General features: G+C 36.9%; 1 protein-coding gene and 1 pseudogene across 5 annotated transcripts in view; one reads left to right on the plus strand and one right to left on the minus strand.

The window, feature by feature from the left end:
- SSH2 (slingshot protein phosphatase 2) overlaps nucleotides 1-23,486 on the minus strand; it is a 265,214-nt gene that overhangs the window by 114,998 nt on the left and 126,730 nt on the right. For 2 of the 5 annotated variants that reach the window (XM_063113273.1, XM_063113272.1), the window contains exon 1: nucleotides 57-380. The exons of the other annotated variants lie outside the window; for them this stretch is intronic. In XM_063113273.1, coding sequence (XP_062969343.1) covers nucleotides 57-184 — 128 coding nt within the window. In that variant the 5' untranslated portion in view covers nucleotides 185-380. Of the gene's footprint in view, nucleotides 1-56; nucleotides 381-23,486 lie in introns of those variants that run through there. 5 annotated transcript variants of the gene reach the window in all.
- On the plus strand, nucleotides 3,843-11,105 carry LOC134389506 (elongin-C-like; annotated as a pseudogene).

Genomic DNA, 23,486 nt, shown 5'->3' on the forward strand with positions numbered 1-23,486 from the left:
TGAAAAGCAAACTTTCCCAGCGTTCACAGAAACGGGTGGGAGCACGGCGGACTTACAGCTGGTTGATGGCGTTCTGCGAGATAACCGCGTTGGCGGAGAAGTAAGGGATCATGTCTGGGCCACCGAGGCTGCAGGTGCAGGCGGGGGGCGCCTTCCTCTCGCGGGCCAATGTGCTCAGGGTCATGTGGCCGGCTCAAGGCGCACAGCTCCGCATCCTGGCCCCCGCCCGGCTCGGGCACGGGGCGCTCGCGTTGGACTCCACCGGCCAGAGGCGCAGGCAGCGCGGGCTCCCGGCGGCCGAGACGGGCCCGCCGGGTCGCGCGCTGGCAGCCGCCTAAGCCCCGGGGCTCCGCTGTGTAGTTACGGAGGCCGGGCGCCGCCGTAGCCGGCCCCCAACTCGCATCCGGGGCGGAGCGGTGGGGCGGGGCAATCCTGAAAGCCGGGAGGTGGGTCCGGACAACGCCCCGCCCCGGAGCTCCAGGCGCCCACGCTGATCCCGCAGCGCTCGTCTGCGCCTGCAGGGCAAGGGGCGGTCCGAAGACGTCAATGCTTGGGTGAAGGAGTGAAGCGAGCCGCGGGTGGGCGAGAAAGGCTCGCGTTTCCCTAAGGGAGAATGTTTAAACAGAAAAGTCCTGCCTTTTAACCGGCTCTATAACATTGTGCCTCAAACAAACCCGTTTTTGAATGACCTTAAAATTTTAAGAGGTCGTACATTCACAACTGAAACAAATATTTATCAACGGCTTCCTATGTACTCGGGGAATTCAGAGATCAGATAGATTAAAAAAAAAAAACTAAAAACTAAACAGCTGAATCTATGGTGGGGAAAAAACCCCTGTTTACACTGTCCATAGCATCTGCTAACCCTTGTAAATAAATGTACAGACGGCATTCCTAGCAGTCCTCCAAACCAAGGATTCACAGCCTTAGCTGCACATAGAACTACTTGTGGAGATGTTTAAAATTCCAATGCCCAGGCTGCACCTTAGATCAATCAAATCGGCTCTCTTGAGGGTGGGATCTAGACGTCATTATTTTTCAAAGCTCCCCTGGTGATTTCAATGTGCAGCCATAGTTCAAATGGCAGGCTAGAGGTTATACCCTCATTTTACAGATAGGAAAGCATTCGGTCTAGGCAGATGACCTTATTTGTAAATGGTGTTATTCAGACAGCAACTCAGGTCATATGAGTCCTGATCTAGACCTTTTACCACCAAATGGTATTCTCTGATGACTTTACGGCGCGTAAGCCTTACCACGAACAATTCCTTTCACCTGAGCAGGAATCAACTCTTTGTAAAGTGAGTCAGCGCTCTCCCTCCTTCCCTCCCTCCTGCATGCTATGTAGTGGCTTGCAAAAGGGGCTGGCATCAGTATTTTTAGATTTCTGAATGCTTGACTAAGATATATCAATGAAGCTGTATTAGGAATTCTAGACCCAGAAATTAATAATAATTTTAAAGAATGACTTTAATCAATAAGAAGAGAAATCAGACTAAAAGTAGGAAGAAGTCACTTTAAGACTCAACATGATGGAATCAAGAAAAAACAAGTTTTTGTTTTATATAAATTTTCAGGCTCTTTTCCTACTGTGAAGTTTGGCAATTCTCCCAAAATACTAGTAATGAAATAATCAATCTAAACTATAATTCTGTGCCTAAAACCAGAGTCACTCTTTTGTTAGTTGATCCTTCCATAAAACTTAAAGCTGTGGGAAGGCACTGAAATATTTCAAACTCATGCTGGAAAGAGATATCTAAGTTTCCTAGAGATCTGGTAATAGGAAGAAACCAGGTGGCAAGTGAAGAGTTAATGAAAGGTCTGGATCTTGAAGTTCATCAGCTTCACCCATCTCTAGGAAGGAAAATGTTTGAAAGATTTATTCAGGCTGTGTCAACAGGCACCCGAATGGCAGTGTAAGAAAAAATCTGATACACCCCAAAATACATTGCTTAAAATATCTGGCAAACTTGCCAGTTTGAAACTTCTTTAAGGTTGTAATTTATTACAGACTCCTGCTGTGATCAAAAAAGGCAGCAGGCACTTTAGAATAGCACTATTAAGGTGATTCCACTCCTGTCATGACACAGCAGACATGAGATTTTATTGTCAACACTAAATAATGCTGTTTACGAAAGATGATGGCATAGTAATCATCTGTATATGTCTGAAAAAGAAGTCAGCAGAAAATGTATCTTAATTCACATTTAATATCTCTTGCATTTAAAAACATTAGAGATAAATATTTCATAGATATATATTTCATAAATATGTATAGTTGTTTTTCATAAATATGTATACTTGTTTTTCATAAATATGTTGCTATAGTGATGCCCAGAAGTGCATAGTCCTTTCATTTCACCTCAAAAGACCTCTGTTAGTGCCTGTTCAGCTAAGGAGGCTGTGTTAACACCCCCATCCAGGCCTTTTCAAAAGCTTTTCAAAGTTAAATTCTCACTTTGAACTTTAATATAGGAAATTGGGGGAAGTGCTAAAACATGCTTCTTGGTTTTTTAAGAAAAAAATTAAATCATCTTTGCAAATTGGGATACCTATAAGGAGATAGTTCTTTCTGCTACTGTCTGTTTTAAAAAGTTGAACAAATTCCTTTCTTTTCAGTCTTCAGTGTCAAAATGTCAATCAATTTAGTTTCTGCTCAATTTAATCCCTTACTCTCCACTGTCAGGAAACAAGGCTCTAGGGAGCAAGCTCTCTATACCTAAGCATCTAGGAATTCAAAAATGATTCCAAATTAAATTGAACAGCATGAAATAAACTAAGCTAGTTTTGTACTCCACATGAAGTCAGAAAGGGCTGTCTATAAAAAAAAAAATTTCTTAAAGGATCTGAAGAAAAATTGCTGCATTTCTTTATACTCTCACTTGAGTTGGAAGATTTGAAATGAGTTTTGTCATGTCATTTGCTGACCATTTCAAGACTCAGAAATATGAACATTCTAAAATGTTGGCTCTTGACAACATTAGTTATGTCCAAATTAAATTTTTTGTAAAATCATATGTTAACAGCATTAAAAAAATTTAAGGTAATAGATGTCCCTTGAATCCATAAGGTGTTTCCATTACTATGTATATGAGTATCCCTCCATAAAGTATAATCACTGTAAAAAAGTGAACACTGAGACTTACATGCTGACCTAACTGTATTCCAGGACAGACCTGAAGGTGCACTGAAATGTGAATGAAGGATGTGGCATGTTTCGCTGCTGTGACAAAATTTCAACTGATGTCAAAAGCAGTGGGCTAGAAACCAGAGGACCTAAGCTCTAGTTCTAACATGGTCTCTTAATAAACTAAGACTTTAGCCAAGTTGCTTAACTTCATCTGTAAAATGGGATAATAAAACTCTGAGGAAATGTCCCAAGATCTGTTCCTGTGAGACAGGAAACTTAGAGGAAGGAATTTCTTCCAATCTTGAGATCCTGAGAAATGCATTTAATCCATTTAAGATTAAACAGTCACCTAGTTCAAAGCAGTAGAGCCCAGCAATTTGAAAAACCTCTGGGCTTGGAATTAATAGGCTGGGTTTGAATCCTAGTACCACCATTAGCTGTGAATTTTGGAGTTACTTAATCAGTGGCCCAGTATTAGCACCTAATTTATGAAGTTACTGTGAGGATTAATTAAGTTAACATATGTATAGTACTTAAGAGTGCCTGACATAAAAATCTACTCTTTAGCCTTAATGTCTGGCAACTTTAAGGTAAGGCCCACTGTATGCCTTAATTTACTGAAAAAATGAAAATGTTGGACTAGAGATGATCCTTTATGCTCTTTTCCACAAATCTGAATAATAGCTAAAGTGGGCAGCATTAAGAAGTGGCAATGACTATATCAGAAGTTCTAGATTCCAGCTACTTTGTCAATAGGCAAATCTTAATCTGTCCCAGCCCTAGTTCCTTTCATCTTAAACTGGGGACGGTAATGTTTAACTCACAGGCTTATTAAGATACATGGTAAAAAGTACTTTTTGAATACCGAATTCTCATTATTATTCTCATCATCATCCAGAAATTGTCCAATCAGTTTCCAGTAATAGAAGGCTAGTTGTATTTATTTTCTTTTATTTTCTTTTATTATCCAGAAGTTGACGAATGAATGAATGAAAGAAAATTAAAATACATGCAAACTTCCCCATTTCATCCAGGAAGTCTTTACTATTATTGTTTGCCAGGTTATTACACTAACTGACCATTGCAGTCTGTAGTAATGTGAGATCTGCAGTGCTTACTTGATTTTTGCATTTTCTAAGCTTTCAAATAATAGCATTAACATATAACTTTATTTTTTAAAAATTATCTGGTCATAAGAAAAGATGACTATACCAATCAGAGGACCTATTTGTATTTTTATGTTTTCTCTAAGGGTTTGATCTAGAGAAACAAATAGTAAATTAATCCCCCGAGTGTAAAAAGGGAGAAAACCAACACTTAAAGAGGAACAAAACAAAAAGCCTGTTACCCGGAGTAACACAACATTGTTCCCTATTAATCTGTAAAACACTCGGATAAAACTCTGAAGATAATACCCAAATTTTCAAATTTATTGCCCAGACAGCACCAAGAGGTATCTCACTACACTCAGTCAAAGGCACTCTTCACACAATACGATAAACCAAACTCTATAAACAAAGGCTCTTAAAAGCAATCATGTTTTACAATCACCAAGTGGCTAATAGTTTGTTTTTTTTTTTCCTTGAAAGAATATCTGACAATAGTTTTAAACCCCAGATTGAACAATGCAACTTTACAGTCCTTTCCATGGAACTTTCCATCATAAGAGCAATGGGTAACACTAAAAAGATCTTCATGTCAACTCCATGAGAAGCGATCTGTAGGCATTTATCCCCCATAAACACCACATGCTCCTGTAGGAAGAGATGCTGAAATGCTGCTTTCTTCAGGTTACAAAAGCCCCACACTCTATTGTTTAGTAAAAATAATAGGCCTTTATAGATCACTTTTCACATCCAACACACTTTACAAAACATTTAACCATTTAGTCCCCGCTCTATTTCTTCATTTTTAAAAAATTAGTTTTAATAAAATAATAAAAGTAACACATGCTAAATGATTAAATCACTTTTCCAGAATTCAGAAAGGTAAAATAAAAGTCACCCTTCTTATCCCTATCATCCTACTCCCAGGGATGATTACTGTAAATACAAGAGTACTTCAAAAAGTTCATGGGAAGATTGTATTATCCTTAATTCTATTTTTCCGTGAACTTTTTGAAGTATGCTGATATTTCCAGAAATGTTCTTTGCAAACACAAACATCAATATATTGTAGCATCTCTTTAAGAAGCATATATGCACGCACACATAGAATTATAGTATACATATAATTCTGCTTCCTTTTCCACCCCTTATCAATATATCCTGGACATTTTTCCATGTTTATATAAATTTACCTCATTCTTTTAAAGGAGTGTATAGTATTCTATTGCATGATCATATATAACTTATCTAAATAGTACTCTACTGATGGACATTAAAGTTATTTCCAGTCTCTACTATTATATACAATATCTCTTTGAACATGCTTTTACCCAATTTTTGTGCATACATGTGAATATATATTGGGAGTTAGTTTAAAATATTTTAAACATCTTAGGATTTGATAGCTATTATCTAATTGTTCTCCTAAAGGGTTTAGTTTTTATTTACCCATGGAATCTTATTGTCTCTTCCTACCCCATGATCTGTTAAATGAACTCAGGGCCCAAGACCCTCTTCTATACCCAATCTCTTACATATTACATTAAAAACTTATATATGTTAGAGAAGTAAAACATGCTTCTGGAAAGAAACTAGAAAAATACACTAAGTTATAAAGGAGAATATTATGAAGATCTATATTACGGATTATTGATTCCAAAGAATTATTTAGAGTATAACAAAATATATGTAATAATTAAACTACTTTAATTACATTGTAATTTTAAATTCAGAAGAAAAATATCATTGAATCTGTTCAATGCTAATGCTGTGTAACATATAGGTGAATGAGTCACACAGGGCCTATTACCAGCAATGTTCTAGAATGGGGTTAAGACAGAAGGATTGGAAGTGAATTTGGCAGTAACAAAGAATGAAGCCTAGAGGAGCTGAGCAAATCTTGAAAGTAAAACAATAACCGATACTTACTGAGCTCACATTCACTCTGTGCCAGGTGCTCTATTAAGAGTATACATGCAGAATTTCACTAAATTCTCAGGCTCAGTGAGGTAAATAATTTGCCCAAACTTATATGGCAGTGTTTCAAACCCAGCCAGTTATTCTGGCTCCAGAACCTGCTTTCTTAACCAGTATTCTACACTGTCTCCATGATTATGGAGGTTCATTACATAACAGATTAAATCTGAAAAGGTCTATTGCCAACAGGTAGAACTCTTGGGGACCTTAAATACCTACCTGACTGCACCTCCTCTACTTGATCCTACCTATCTAGCAGGTCCTAACAATAACAGGGACCTAACCCAGCACTAAATATAGCAGTAAAATGATCTTTTGGCTGTTGTATACCATCCTCCTGTTTCCAGATCCCTTAGAACTCTTTATTTCAAACTTATATCCATCACAAGACATTTTTCAAAGCACTTATATCTAAAGATCTTTTTGTTTCTGTAGTTCTTACCCAACATCCTACATGAAGGAGTCATTTAATGTATTTAGGGATGACAATGGCATCATCATCATCTCCTTTGATATTTAAAATAAGCCTGCTAGCTGGGCAGGTATTACTATTCCTTGTTACAGTTAAATAAAAAGATGAACCAGACTAACATCTAGTAGATAGAAGCCTAGAATCTAGGCTCATGTAGGTCCAATTCATCCTACATATTGTTGACAGATTAACTGAATTCAGTTTGGCTAATCCTGAATACACTTTGCTAGATGATGGTTATCAAAATGAATGAGTTAAAAACTTTTATAATAATTCCTTTCTCAAACGTCTAAATAGTTCCTTACTCTCTTTCAGATCAAGTTCAAACTCTTCCTTCTAGCCTTCAGATCCTCCATTGTTTAAATCCTACCATAATCCAGTCATTATGGCACATAGCCTCTCAACTTCATCCTTCTTTAACACAATCAGTGAAACTATTTTTTACCCATCCTTCCAAAACAATTATTTTTTGTTATAATTAGGTGGATTCTATCCTGTCCTCCTATTTCCAAGTCTCATTCTCCTCTGTGTTCAAATTGTAACCTCTCTGAGACCACTTTTATTCAGCCTTTCAGGTTATCCACAAGTAACATAATCTTCAAGGCCTAGTTCAATTATCAGCTCTTTCAATAATTAGAAACTCTACAGTTTTATATCCATCCTCACATGATTCTCATTAAAATCATGTATATAGGTAAATTTTCAGCTTCATTTTACAGATTAGGAAACAGTGCCTCAGAAATTTAGGGAGCTGCCAAAGTGTTGATATAAGTGTCAGATCTAGGATTTGAATCTAGGTCTTCTGATTAAGTCCAATGATCAATTCCCAGTTTATAGTATGCTATGACACTTTTCAAACTCCTTTAGTATTTATAATTTACATTATGTTATTGAAGATCTTATTCTCTACTCTCTATTATATGCCACAGAATATAAAATGCATACGCACACACCCACACACTCACACACAGCCATACTACACTCTAATTATTGCCTGTATGACTTATCTCTCTACTGAGCAAATCAGACACTGTTAACTTTTTGTGAGTGTGTGGACTTTATATAGCCTAGCACAGTCCTTGGCAAGTCATAAACACTAAATACATTCTGGTTGGATGACTGATCCTTTATACCACACTCCACCATATCTTTCTTAAGGCTATCTTTCTTTCACACACACATTAGGCTCTAGATAAATGTTCCCTTAAGGGATCAATACATTAACGACAGAGGTTCTTTCTCCCTGGAAGCTTACTTCCTCAAACTTGGTATAGGGAGCAGTGCCCTAAGACTCCTTTTTACCACTGCCTTTTCTTCTTTTCTCTCTCCTGCTGCCTATTTTGGATAGATGCCTTCGTCATACAGAGAATTCAGTAGAGGGCCTGGAACACACCCAGTAGGTAAGAGCTTTATTTTTATTTTTAAGCCTGCTCTAGACTTTCAGGAGCCAAAAGTTCAAATCGCAGCAGGATTGATTCAACACTTTCACAAGCAATTTAGTACTATGCAGTTTGTTTAGAATGGTCAAGTTACCAGGTTCTGGCCAGCAGCATCATTATCTCTCTAAGCTTTCATGTATCAGCTTCCCTGGCCACATTTCACTTTCCATGTCTTTCTTCTCTGAAATCAGGTGAACATGTAAAATCACACACTTATACTATTAGACAATTTTCAATAACCATGTCAACTATGTCCAAAGAATTTAAGCACAATATCAGAAGTTGTTTTTATTCTCTAGGTTAGGCAAAACCAAGAAGTATATGAAGTTTATACTCCTCAATCCTTAGCAGAGATGGGGCGCTTTGTATCAATCTTCAGCTAGTACATCAACTGAGAAAAGATAAGGTTTTGTCAGATTCTATTCAATCCACCTCAGCTGGAAGGCCAACGGGACAATGGATCTTAAGTGAAGTGAAAATACCTCGCAGGGGAGAAGATGCCTAAGTAGCAAATCTTTCTTTTTGTTTTTAATTGTGAAATACTTCAAACTTACAGCAAAAAACAGAGAATAACAAACAGCCACGTAATCAATAGAAAGCACTATCATGTTCTAACATTTTACTATTCAGACTTTAAGAAAAAAAGTTACTTTTATTTTACATAAAACCCCCTGTTAACTATTGTATGAGCCCTTTGCCCCCTCTCTATACAAGCAACAAAGCTCCTAAATTTGGTGTTTATCTTTCCATTCAAATTTTTATATTATGCATATAGTAATCCTTCTTTAATGTAAAGTTCATTCAGAAAATTATAGCTTGTAAAATAGTGAAATTAATTTTTAAAAATTTCTTAAGATTGATATATAAAATACATATAGAAGGGCAAACAAAACTTTTTTTCCTGCTTAAAAACTTCTAGTCCAGGAATGGATAATGGGTAGGTATGTGATAAATCCAATACAATGGTACTTCGAAGTTCATGGAAAGATTCATATTATCTTTTTTTTCTTTCCTCATATTATCTTTTAATTCTATTTGTTCTTGAACTTTTTGAAGCACACTTGCATAGCAAAATGCTAATTGTTGAATCTAAGGTAGTATGTATTTGGGTGTTTACAATTCTTTCAATTATTTGCATGTTTAAAAAATTTCTTTTAATAAAATGTTGGAAAAACAAAACAAAAACCTCTAGTTCATATTTTGTCTAAAAATCTCAGTGAGGAAGGATATTAACTGGTTTCAGATACTTAAGGACCTGGTATATTAACAGAAAACAATAATTAGGCTTGATAGTCTAATTACTATTTCAGTTCTTGCCTTATATTATTTAACAAATAAAAAGAGAAAAGACCAGTTCCTCTATGATTTATCTTCACATCATCACTTCTTGGAAACTAGTTTAAAAGGCTTGGATTTTACCAGCTTTTTCCAGAGAGTTCATGAAATTATTTGTTTATAATCTTCTTCTCACCATAGCTGGAAAGCCCAAAGCTGGAAAACTGTTTATGGTTGATAATCACTCCTAATAAAATGACTATATTAAATAATTAGAAGAAAAATACCTTAAAAAGTTTAAAGAAGATTTTTATAATCCCCCCATAAACCTTCTAAATTAATTTATCTCAGTAAAATGCTCAGCTACAAGCTGACCATGAGAAGAACTAGACCAAAGACATTCACTATTGATAAAATCCCACGATGATACAACATTTATGCAATACAACTTTGCCTACAAATTGAGACATTTTCATACTTGTATATTATTTATGCTTCACAATAATTATGCCAATTTTTTAATGAAGAGGAAACTGAGTTTCAAAGAATTGATGTACTTGTCCAAGGTCATACAACCAATACAAATGTAGGTCTTCTAAAACCAATACCAGTACTTTTTCCACATAATTGAGAACAGACTATACATACATCTTTTTGTTTTAGTGGCATTTAAAAATGACTATATTATCATTACCAGGAATTACATTATTTATTATTTATTTATAAAGTACTTTACCTTAGTGGCTTAATTTAATAGTAATTATTCTTTGGGGTTAGTGTTTTCATAACTTATAGGTAAAGTAAGAGATTCAGAGAAAGCCAAGCTTGCATGCTGTTTCAGTTACAGCACACTGGATTTTAAAAGGAAGGTCTTCAAGGAAAAGTATTGTGTTGGGTTGAAAATAGTAATTTCATTTTGGGAAATGAATGATATTACTGTTTCGACACAATTCTTTTTTTTTTTTTTTTTTGTCTTTTTCGTGACCGGCACTCAGCCAGTGAGTGCACCAGCCATTCCTATATAGGATCAGAACCCGCGGCGGGAGCGTTGCTGCGCTCCCAGCACCGCACTCTCCTGAGTGCGCCACGGGCTCGGCCCTCGACACAATTCTTAACAAACTTAAAAAAAAAAACTATTTATTAAAATTAGAATAACTATGTCCACATTGATTTTTAAAAACTGAGTAAATAGGAAGTAATGAAGTAACTGTCAAAAATAAAGTCCTGATAGGCAGGCAGCTGGGGATCAGGGAATAGGGGCTGTGGCAATATATGGGGATCAGGCTTCAGTGGCTGCGGGGCTGATGAAAAACTATTAAAGTTCCTGTGGAAGCAAAGTAGAATTTCATAAGAACACAGTGAATGGATAGGAGAAAACCTATAGTGGCTGTGAAGGCCTTGATGTCATGTACATCAAGTTGATATCTTCTGATGGTCATGAGTTTATTGTAAAAAGAGAACATACACTAACATCAGGAACGATAAAAGCCATGTTGAGTAGTCCACATAGTTCGCTGGGAACAAAACCAGTGAGGTCAGTTTTAGAGAGATCCCTTCATCTGTGCTATCAAAAATATGTACGTATTTTTACCTACAAGGTTTGCTAGACTAACAGTTCCACCAAGATTCCTGAATTCCCAATTGCATCTGAAATTGCATGGGAACTACTGATGGCTGCAAACTTCCTGGAATGTTACATTAAATAAATTATAATGAACTGTTATTTTTTTCAGTGTTTAATACCTGTAGTTCAGTTAGTAATTTTTTAATATATAGCATATTGCCTGTATGCAACTGAACTATAAAGATCGTTGAAAAGCAGATTATCTTCTGCTCTTTTGCACAGCAATCAGAGAGGAAATTTGTTTGCTACATCAACAAATTAAGGACATTTTCACAAAGTGAGAAATAAACAAATATGCCAATTAAAAAAAAAAGTCCTTAGTGAAAATATTGATTACTGAAAACCAGTTACATAGTCCTTTTAATATCACATAAAATAAATTTTGGGCTTTGACTGAGAGCCTAGCGACAGATTTAGCTAACACTGAATGAATTACGATTAAATAAAATTATTTTCTTATTATCAGGGAATTCATTCTAGACATTACTGGAACAGAAGTGGATGATTAAAATAGTCAATTAAACTGTAATAAAAACACAGTCTCCCCCCAATTTTGACTCTTTATTGTTGTATGTAATCCAAAGTGGCACCTAAATACACATTTAAAACTTAATTCTTTTAAGAAGAAACCCCATCACTAAAAAAAAATAAAAAGAAAGAAAGAAAAAGTATACAAATACCTATATTTGGGCCCTAAAACAAGCCTTCTTTATAAAGATGCAATCCATGCTTAAAGTCATCTTAATTCTCTGCAGCCACCTCATCTCCAAGGAACCATATTGATATTGGACTATACTGGGTGATACTGCTTGAATGATGGATGTGTATGATCAAACATTAAGCTCACACCTCTGAAAGAGTTCACATTTTGCTCTGCATCAAAAAAAAAAGGGTAGCTATATTTTCTCCCAAGAACCCTATTTTTTTAATCTCGAAGAAGGAGAGATGTGAAGGTTAATTCTAGGTGTCAACTTGGTTAGAGGAAGGAATGCTGAGAAACCTGGTAAAGCTATCTTTTCAGGTGTGTCCGTGAGGGTGTTTCCAGTGAGATTGGTATGCGAGTCTGAGTGGACTGGGTGGCAAAGACCAACCCTAGTGTGGGTGGGAAACATCCAATCTGCTGGGGGTCCAGAGAGAACAAAAGATAGAGGGAAAAGGTGAATCTCTCTATCCGCTGGAGCAGGGATACACTTCTATCCTGTCTGTCGACATCAGAGCTCGACACTCTTCAGCTTTTTGGGTTCCAGGACTTACATGAAGGACACCATCAGCTTCCGTGGTTTTGAGGCCTTCGGACTTGGACTGAGTCACACTACCAGCATCCAGTTTACAGATGGCCTATCGTGGGACTTTTCTTCACAATTGTGTGAGCTAATTCCCCTAATAAGTCTCCCTCATATATTTATAACATATATAACATATCCTATTGATTCTGTCTCTCTGGAGAACCCTGACTAATACAATTGCTTTAGTCAGTCAAACTAAAGCATTAACTACAAAAGAACTGCTGCTTACACTTTCACACAGGCATAATGATAAGCACTGGAATGACAAGTACTAAGAATCCAGAGAAAAATCCAATAATAATAATAAAAAACTAAGAAACAGAATATTGAATTTCTTATGCTGAACCTTCAAAACAAAGTCAAAGGGACCTTCAGTGTCCCTTCCAAACATTAATTCATGTTTGAACAAATACTATATTTATTGTTCAGGCTTTACAGATGAGTAAACAGAGGAATGCCAAGATAGTAAATGCCAACTCTGCCAGGCACTATATTAGTGATAGGTATTCAAAGAAGAATAAGAATATATCATTACATATTAAACACCTCATAGCAAAGCAGGGGAGACAGATGAGATACATGAAAAAACGGCCCACCAAACTACTCTGTTTTCTCTGAATGGCATGCTCTTTACAAGTCTGCATTTGCAGACATTGTTCCTTTCCTCCTTTTACCACTACCCAAGGCTGCTTGGTTATTGCCATTATTCAAGATCCCTTCTATAAAGAGAGCCAGGGTGATAGTGGTTCTTAGTAATAGTCAATAACATTTATTAAGCATTTACTATGTGCTAAGCATTATGCCAAACTATATAAATGAATTATATCTCATTTCATCATCACAGCAGTTCTGTGAGGCAGTAGCTTTCTTAACCAGCCTCCACTTTTAAAGGACTTGCTGGATTAATAGTTTCCATTCCCTCTGTAAAGCTTACTGCTGTGGTAGCAGGGATACTGCTGTGATAGCAGGGATGCTCCTGCTTAACAGGTTTCTCCTCTCTATAATGCCCATTCACTGCTGTTTCTACCAGTTAAATTGTATGCTTATCAAGAACCCATGTGTTTGTTTAAAAACTGTTGATGCCCATTGAACGTCCTACTGTAACTGCCTAATTTAATTAATTATGTAAACCAATTATGTATGAGGACAAAAGTAAAAAGTCGTTATTTCTATGAAAGTAAACTTGAATGGGCTGAAGAACTTATGGGTGTGGGTTATGCAGGAAAGTTAAGAAACTGCAGCATCAGTGAACCAGGACAATCCATCATCTCATCTAATTCTAAAATCCAAGTTCCTACCCAATAGTCAAAAGCACTCAATAAAATTTTACAGGGTGAATGAATGAAGAGAAAACTCTCCATCAGAGGTGATATAAGATTGGTTTTAAAGGATAAATGGAAAGTTAACAAAAAGAAAAGAGATGGAAAAGGGCATGCCTGAAGAAGGTAGGAAAAGCTTTAGAGTCAAGAGTACACTGAGTTTGAATCTAGGTTCTGTGCTGTGTGATTTGGGCAAGTCACTAATCTCTTTGAGTCTCAGCTTCCTCATCTGTAAAATGGGCAGTGATAATAATTACCTGGGATGTTATAAGAATTAAATGAAATAATGAATATAAAGCATTAATTTGGTGCTTGAAGGCATATATAAGTTAACTTTGAGTTTATGAAGGAAAAGGAAAAAGCTTTGCTAACATGGAGCCTTTTCAAATGGCTCCACGTTCCCAAAAAGGCTGAAAATTTCCCTCTACACCATACAGTAAAAGAGAGGCAAGAATGGTTCTCGAGAAAAAAAAGTAACTTTTAAGGGATAGATGGGGAACAAATTGCAGGCAAAACCAATTGAGAGGCTATGGGCAGAGGATATGAAAAGAACCAGCAAAGAATTATGGTAAGAAAGCCAAAGGAGGTGAGAACTTGAATGGTCAATAGTATCATTTAAGACGGGGATCGAAAAGTATTCACCGGTGATCTTAACAAGAGTGGCAATTTGAGAGGTGAAGGAAGCAAAAGTCAAATTTCATGGTAGAGGAATGAATGGGAATTCAAAAAGGAGGCAGTGAACACAGACTGTCCTTTCAAGAAATCAAAATAAAATTGTAGTTTGAGGTGAAAACAACGTTATAAAGTGGTATTTTTGAATTATATTTTAATTTTTTTAGTGTGATAAAGAGCTGACCACGTTTATGAGAGAAATAAACCACTAGAGACAGGTAAAATATATATTTAACCCAATTACAAAGTAGCACAATATCATAATAATTATCTTGATCTCTAAGCATTTTTAACTTAAAAGATGTAATATTTAAAGAGTGTAAACTCCAAGAAATATGCGCTGGCCAGTTAGAGCATGGTGCGGATAACACCAAAGTTTGGGGTTCGAGACCTATGCTGACCAGTAAAAACAAAACAAAACGAAATAAAAAACTCCAAGAAACAAATATTTTCACTAAAGGTATAGATGTCAATGAGACCATCAGAATGTTTTGGAGGTTCAAAGTTTTCCAAAATGTGTTCACACACTTAAACCTAAAAGATCCATATTAAGTTGCCTCATCAGCTATTTTCCAGAAATAGCTAGAGTGATAGACAAATGTAGCTGTGTGTGTGTGTTTTAAACGATAATTTAACCTCTCATTCTTGAGATATGAAGAGACCCATGTAGACTCATTTAATGGTTTTCTTTCTTTCTTTTTTTTTTTTTTTTTGCCTCAGAGCAGGTACACAATCACAGATAAGTGTGTTAAGATAATGGCTTCCAGTATTCAATCCCTGTATTGGCCAACCACCAAAAATAAATAAATAAAATAAAATAATAAAACAAAATAAAATAAAATAATGGCTGACCCTCTGCCTTGACAATTTCAAACAATTTTGTCGTTAACATTATTATTGCCATGCTGCTAAGAAATTCTGAACTCCTCGAGTCTAGGCCAGTTCTCAAACTCCCACAGGACATCACTACCTAAATGCCACATGGAATTTAGAGTTCAACATGCCTGTAAATAAACTACAGTATGCAACAAACAAAGAAAACTCTGGGGGGCACAGGGAAAATCCAGTTAATAAACTTCACACAGTGGACTCTGGCACTGTAAAAATTGAGCCCCTGCATATTGTTACCTTATCACAGTTAAGGAACTTGGAACTCTTCTTAAATATGCCTTTCTTATCTTCTGCATGGCCTGCATTTTTGTGTTTCAGAGGATGTCAATTATAAACATTTTATGTGCAGTGAGAGTGTGTATCTGTGTGTGTAATGTATATATACTATAGATCATTCCTTTAATAGAAAGTTCAAATTTAGTTTCCTCAAAATAGTCATTTGGTATTCTGTAGAACTTACATACCAAATTACCTAAGACAATCACCACTAACTCAGTTGAGTATTAAAAGTAATTTCAATGATTACATGTTCTAGCTCTTAAGAGAAATAGTTGAACAAAAGAAAACAGAAAAAGATTGGCCTGCCAGGTATATTTTAACTTACCTGAAAATGGCTATAACCTTAATATTAAAGGTTTTTTTTGTGTGTGGGGTGGGGGTGTTTAATGAAGAACTAGGCTGTAGTGATTTTAAAGGTTTCTGAAATATGTACTGTGTAGATTTATTTATTATGGACATAAAATTATGATCCTAATTTTGAAAGAACTCAGTTTATAATTACAAAAAGGAATAATAATCCTCATGAAAAACTGTAAAATATTCTTTCCTATTACACAGTTGAGGAAATAGTTTAAAAGAGGCTAAATATCTTTTCCCAAAGTCTGAAAATGGACAAAAAGTATGGTTCTTTATTCATTCCTTGTACGTAAAACTACTGAGTGCCTAATATATGCCAGAATTCAAGGACACAATCATGAATAGGACAGAGATTTCCTATAAATTATTTTACTTCACAACAATCCTATAGGATAGATAAACAGATGTTATCCTCATGTTACAAATGAGGAAATTGAGGCTTAATATTGTATGAGGTGAGACAGAACTAAAATCAGGATTTCTTACTCGTAGTTCATTGCTCGTTCCCTCTAGGTGACAATTTTAGGTGTCAACTTTATTGGATTAAGGAATACCGAGAGAACTGGTAAATCTTTCATTGTTTTGTCTACCAGCCTTACAAAGTTGTCTACTCAAAGTTGTCTGAGGCCTGGGTTGTGGTCTATTTGGCCTGGTTCTTTTGGACCTTGATGGGGTGAATAGACACTGACGCAAGAAGTGCATCTGGATTGTCACGTGTGTGCCATGAAGGTATGAGTGAAGCATCGAAGGTGATGGTGGTGGCTATGGCTTCAACTCCCTCATGCAGTCCCCTGACAATGTGTTTTTAAAAGGATTAATTTAAAAAAGAATATTTGTATAGCATTTTGCAACTACTGAAAGTTTTTTTTTTTTTTTTTAACTTAAAAAAGTGCAGAAATCTCATTTTAGATTGTGGCTAAAATTAAAAATTCATTGTTATTATCAGCTATTTAATCATTAGAGCTGATAATTTACCACATCTGTCTAGTTCTTATACGGAAATGCCTCCTTGGTCTTAGTAGTTAACGCACACATACTTATTGATTATTGAGAATTATTTATTTTGCTGGAGGCAAAATCAGGCATTTTTAACCACTAGATCTTCCTGTTTAAGGACTCCTACTTTACCTATAAAGTGTCACTCAAGGACAGCCTAATAAGACAACATGTACTATACTGAAATAACAAAAAAGCACAATTTTCTGGCACCTATATTTATTTTATGAAGAGTAAGGATGCAAAGAGAGAGAATCTTCCAACCACCAATCCTTGTCTATAGAAAACTTGAACTTCATTATAAACATTTCTTTCTACAACCAGCTACTGCGTGATCTTAAAACTTGATCTGGAGGGTTTTTAAGACATAGGCCACTGTGGCCACATTCATCCCTGCCTTGCAGTCTGTCCAGCTTGCCAGGAGTGAGGGGACAGCAGGTAGGAACAGTATCCTCTCAACTGTTCTTCAAGAGTTCTTGACTGTCAGTTCTTTCCCCTCCCCCCAAAGGAAACTCTTTCCTCTTCTGATAAAATTGTACTGTTGCCTTTCCCCATTTCCCCTGACCCCATCAGAAAAAAAATAAATACTGCACTGAATGTGAGATGATTTAACACCTTCCTGTTTTTCAGTGAGAACAGAATTATGGAATGTATAAATGCTCTGCAAGGTGGGAAAAGGGGAAAGGCCACAATTCCACAGACGTCCACATCCCACTTCCCTTCTAGTGGAAGAATTCTGCCTCAGACCTTTTCACTCTGGAATATAGAATTTCTGCTAAACATTAACCTTGGTAATGGGAGAGAAAGTCCAGCTGAAAAGAAAGTATCACACACTCTCTTTTCCAGGTTGCAGTCCATAAGAATTTATAGTCCTAAGTCATGTAGCTAAGATGATTTTGTTACCTAAGCAATCAGCAGTGATGGGTATTTGATACTTTATTAGCTTTTGGGTTTTTATAGTATAGGAAAACAACTTTTCCAAAAGTTAGTTTCGGAAAGTCAAGAATTGAGTGGAAATTTATTGTTTTTGTTTTTGTTTTGTTTGCTTATACCATGAGGAATAACATCTGAAGGAAAAAAGTAAAATTATTTACCTAGCTTTAAAAGATATACATAATTTCATTATGGTGGTGATAATCAGATTTGCTTTTCAAACCAGAGTTAAGTATGGCCTTTCATAGCCACCAGATGCAGAACATGCCAGGTAAATATAAAACAAAAAGGATCTCTGAATACATTCTTCAGAAAAAAGAGTACTTCGGTGAAATGAAAATTCTTATTGCTGTCAAGTAGTTAGGAAAAGAGCCTTTAAAAGTGTGCACTTAACCACCTCAGAGGGTCTATTTTGGACTGTAGTGGAGCTCAAGAGGATGAGAGGACAGCTCACTACACCCCCTGGTGGCCACACCTAAACATTTATAGGCCGCAGATAGTTCTCTGGACAGGAAGAATAACTCACATGGTGGGAGGAACAGAGTCAGGCTACAGAAAGGCTAATAGCAAAAGATGAACAGCTTCAGTGTGATCAGTTAGAGCCAGTTTTTAATACATGCAAAGCTCTACTTTTGTTAAAAAAAAATTCTATATATATCTGTCTCTATATTTCCTGTTATAAGCACAATAAATATTTAGCTTCTCCATGAAATGTTATCATCACTCTGTTTCTTAAAACAGAAAAGCAAGATGATGGAACATTTTACTACCAAGTGGCTCAGAAAAAAAAAGTTCCTTATACTGTTATTTGTAACTTTTCTGTAAGTATGAAATTATTTCAAATTGAAAAAAAAGATTAAAAAGATGAGAATTAAATTATTGGCTCATATTTATAATGAACCTTCCTTTTTTCCCCACCTTGTCTCTCTATTTTTATTTAAGTACAATACTCATATTGTGTAGGCTAGTATATTCCTTAACTAGAACATATACTAAGACGTAAGTACATCTTTCCTTTTTTCACAGCCAAAAAAAAAAAAAAAAAAAAAAAAGATGGGCAATGTAGTACACTTATTGTCATGATATTTGAATCCATAGAAAAATTATTTCACCAAATAGGTTGAAATTAAATGAAGATTAAGTCATATACCAAAGGTAAAAAAATAAACAGAACTATTACAAAATAAACAAAACTTGATGAGATGCCAGAGACAGTGATTTGGAAGAGAGATATGGTCACAAATGGAATAAATTAGTAACACAGTGCCATTGTGATTCTATCTCTTGTACAAGGGCATGTCCTGATTCTGTTTTATTTTAACTGTCTTCAAGCTGTCTCTACTTGAATGTTGTTTCACATGTCCAAAGGCAAACTCTTCCTGTTTTCTCATATAAGTTCTCTTTCTAAACTATATAATTTCTAGTAAAGATATCGACATTCTTCTATTCTCATTCATTCAGTATTTACTGAGTGCCAACAACATTCTAATTACATCGATACCATGATAAAAGACACCTGCTATCCTCCTGCTTCTGTCACATTTGCCTGAATTACCACAATGGCTTCCTGGATAGTTTTCCTGCCTCCCCTCATACTGTATAATACTGACAGACTCTTTCTGGCAGTCATGTCATTCCTCTTCACATAGATCTATCAAACTGAAACTCCTCTGCTTCTAAGATATAAACAGTTATCTTCTTATTTTTCCTAAAACACATAAACACCTACTTCCAGACTTTGGAGGATATCCTTCCACACTCACACTCTCCTATATTAGGAATGCTATTCTTTCTTTGTCTCCTATCTAAATCCCATTAGGAGGACAGAACAAGATGGCTGACTAGAGATGCCTACTGCTCATCACCCCAACAAAAAGAGACCAAAACAACAAATACACTACCATATTTTGACCAGAATGACTGAAGAAATATACTGCAGAGCACCAGGGGAGTGATGAAATTATTGTGGAGCATGGAAGACCAGGATAGCACCATAGAGAGCAGAGCAAGTCCTCCTGCTCTTGCCTTGCCATCTCCCTGTAGGGACCAGCTAGGAGTCAGGCAGAGAGAAGGTAAGCTGGAAAATCCACAGCTATTTCCCCTTGCTGCCACAAACTCCAGCAAACCCTACCACAAGAGAGTATGCAAGTCCTCTCAGGCCCCAAACTCAGTTTGGAGAGTAGCTGGGAGTTTGTGCAGCTACACAGCCTCTTGCCCAGGGGGAGCAAACCCACCTCCTGACCTAAGCAGCTATGGCACAGCACCATCTTGAAACCAAACACATTGCTAGAGTGCGTCCTGCCCTGGGGGCTGGTGAAAACTGACTCCATCCTGAGGCCTCACTGACATTCTACCTTGTTCACATGATCCCGGCTGCCTGGAGCCTAGGCTGGACAGAAAGAACTGTGATCCCAGCATCAGAAACCACTCAGGGGCCGACCCCGTGGCGCACTTGGGAAAGTGCCGCGCTGGGAGCGCAGCAGTGCTCCCGCCGCGGGTTCGGATCCTACATAAGGATGGCCAGTGCACTCACTGGCTGAGCACGGTGCGGCCAGTCACAAAAAGACAAAAAATAAATAAATAAATAAATAAAATTTCTCTCTTAAAAAAAAAAGAAACCACTCAGTACCTCATCCCTCCCCAGGAGAACACGCAGACCTGCTCAGTGGGGAGGCCACCAATAAGGGGTGGTCCACCACATTCACATGTACCTGCCCTGCACGACCCACTGGCCCGCTGAGCCCAGTCAGCCAGATGGTTGTTCCACGGAGCTGTTGGGCCCTGCTACACTAGTGTACACCTGCTCCCTGGCTGACAGCAATTGTGTAGCAGCTTTGCCTCCCCATGGCAGGTCTCTACAGAGCTGCAGGGCTTGGCTGCTCCCTGGCAGGATTGTTCTAGGCTCAACAGCTGATCTAGTAGACCTCCACAGAGCTTCCAGGCCCCGCTGCACCTGTGTACACCCGCCCCCTTCTTGATAGTGGAGGTGGTGATTTCATCTCCTCCAGTAGGCCTCCGTAGAACCACCTGGCTCTGCTACATCTATGCATGCCAGCTCCTGGACAGACAGTGGCATCCACTACTCTGACAGGCCTTCACAGAGCTGCTTGCCCCCCCTGCACCCAGGCACACTTGTTTCTAGCCCAAAAGTTGGTCAGTCAGTATACCACTCCCTGGGAGAGACAACCTCAGGTCTACATGCCCATGCCTGGCCTTAGAGCTGGTTGAGCAGTGACTCTGAACCTCAGAGAGACTACCAAACAGCCAGTTGGGCCTCTGTGCCTGTACGTGCCTAGCCCAACAACTAGCCCTGAGTCTCCGACCCAGGAAAACAGAGTCAGTGTTGGCACAAAATCCCACAGGCTAGGCCACTGAGGCATTTGCAGACACTGCTGAAGAGGATTACAACCAAAGAAACTGTACAGAGATTACACTATTTAGGCCACCCAAAACCAAAGCCAATGCAACATATTCAACACACACCCTAGGATGCACATAGAGGAAAAAGTCACTTCTATATAATCTACTCCATAAAATTGGGAAAAGCAACTACTCCATTAGATGTACAGACATTCATGTAGGCACACAAGAAACATGACACCCTCAAAGGAACACAATAAGTCTCCAATAACAGACACCAAAGAAAAGGACAATTACAAAATGCCTGTAAGGGAATTTCAAATAACAATCTTAAGGAAGCTCAATGAGATACAAAAGAATACAGACAAGCAATTCAATGAAATCAGGAAAACAATTCATGATCTGAATGAGAAATTTAATAAAGAGATAGATATAAAAAAGAACCAAATAGAAAACTTAGAGCTGATGAATTCAATGAATGAAATAAAAAATACAATTGGGAACTTGAACAACAGACTAGATCAAGCAGAGAGAGAATTTCTGAGCTTGAAGACAGGTCTTTTGAAATTTCCTGGGGGGTGGTGGGCGGGGGGAGGAACAAGAATAAAAAAGAATGGAGAAAGCCTACAGGATGTATGGGACACCATTATGTGAATAAATGTTCAAATAATAGATGTTCCTGAGGGAGAAGAGATGGAGAAAGGCACAGAAACCCCATTTAATGAAATAATAGCTGAAAACTTCCCAAGTATTGGGAAAGATATGGACATTCAGATTCAGGAAGCTCAAATATCCCAAATTAGAGTCAACCCAAAAAGATCCTCTCTGAGGCACATCATAATCAAACTATCAAAAGCCAAAGACAAAGAGAGAATTCTAAAAGCAGCAAGAGAAAAGAGTCAAGTCACATATAAGGGAGTCCCCATTAGACTATCAGCAGATTTGCCTACAATAATCTTGCAGACCAGGAGAGAATGGGATAATATGGTCAAAGTCCTGGGGAAGAAAAACTGTCAGCCAAGAATACTTTATTCCAGCAAAGCTATCCTTCAGAAACGAGGCAGAAATAAAGACCTTCCCAGACAAGCAAAAGCTAAGGTAATTCATCACTACTAGATAAGCCTTACAAGAAATGTTTAACAGAGTGCTACAACTGGAAATGAAAAGACAATAATTATTATCATCAAAACATGAAAAAGTAAAAATTTCACCTGCAGAGGTAAATTCATAATTCAAACTCAGAATATTCCAGTGAGTAATGGTGCTATATAAATCCTTCAATCTTCTAATATGAAGGTATAAAGTCAAAATGGTCAAAAAACAACAACAGCTACAATTGATGGCTAAGAAACATACAACAAATACAAACACAAATTAAGGCAAAAAAAAAAATTTGTGTGTGTGTGTGCTGCGGGGAAGTCTAGAGTATTTTCATGTGCCCAATTTTAAGTTGCTATCCGCTTAAAATTGCTTATTATAACTGGAAGACTCTTTATTTTAACCCCAAGGTAACCACAAAAAAGATATTACGGCAGACACACAAACCAATGAGTTAATGAAGAAATTAAAAGGGAAAGTAAGAAATTCCTGTGACAAATGAGAATGAAAACGCATCATACCAAAATCTATGGAATATGGCAAAAGCAGCTCTAAAAGGAAAGTTTATAGCAATAAACGCCTATATCAATAAAGAGGAAAGATATCTAATAATCTAATGATGCATGTAAAGCAACTAGAAAAACAGAAATAAACTAAACACAAAATTGGCAGAAGGAAAGAAATAATAAAGCTCAGAGCAGAAATAAATGAAAGAGAAACAAAAAAACAAAAAGATTGGCAAAATGATGAGTTGTTTTTTCAAAAAGATAAACAAAATTGCCAAACCTTTAGCTAGACTACCAAGGAAATATGAGAGAAGACTCAAATAAAATCATAATGAAAAAGGACACATTACAACTGATATAACAGAAATACAAAGACTCACGAGACTATTATAAATAACTATATGCCAAACAAATTTGATAACAGAAGAAATGGATAAATTCCCGGACAAATATAATCTATCAAAATTAAATCACAAAGAAATAGAAAATCTTAACAGACCAATAACAAGTGAAGACGTTGAATCCATAACTCAAAATCTTCCATTAAAGAAAAGCCCAGGACCAGATGGTATCACTGCTGAATTCTACCAAACATTTAAAGAAGAACTAACACCAATTCTCTTCACACTATTTCAAAAACTTGAGAAGGGAATACTTCCCAACTCATTTTATGAAGCCAGCATTAGTCTAACTCCAAAACTAGATAAGGACACAGCAAAAGAAGAAAATTACATGCTAATATCCCTGATGAGAATAGATGCAAGAA

Source organism: Cynocephalus volans, chromosome 10 (genome assembly GCF_027409185.1).
Source record: "Cynocephalus volans isolate mCynVol1 chromosome 10, mCynVol1.pri, whole genome shotgun sequence".
In the NCBI taxonomy this organism is placed as follows: Eukaryota; Metazoa; Chordata; class Mammalia; order Dermoptera; family Cynocephalidae; genus Cynocephalus; species Cynocephalus volans.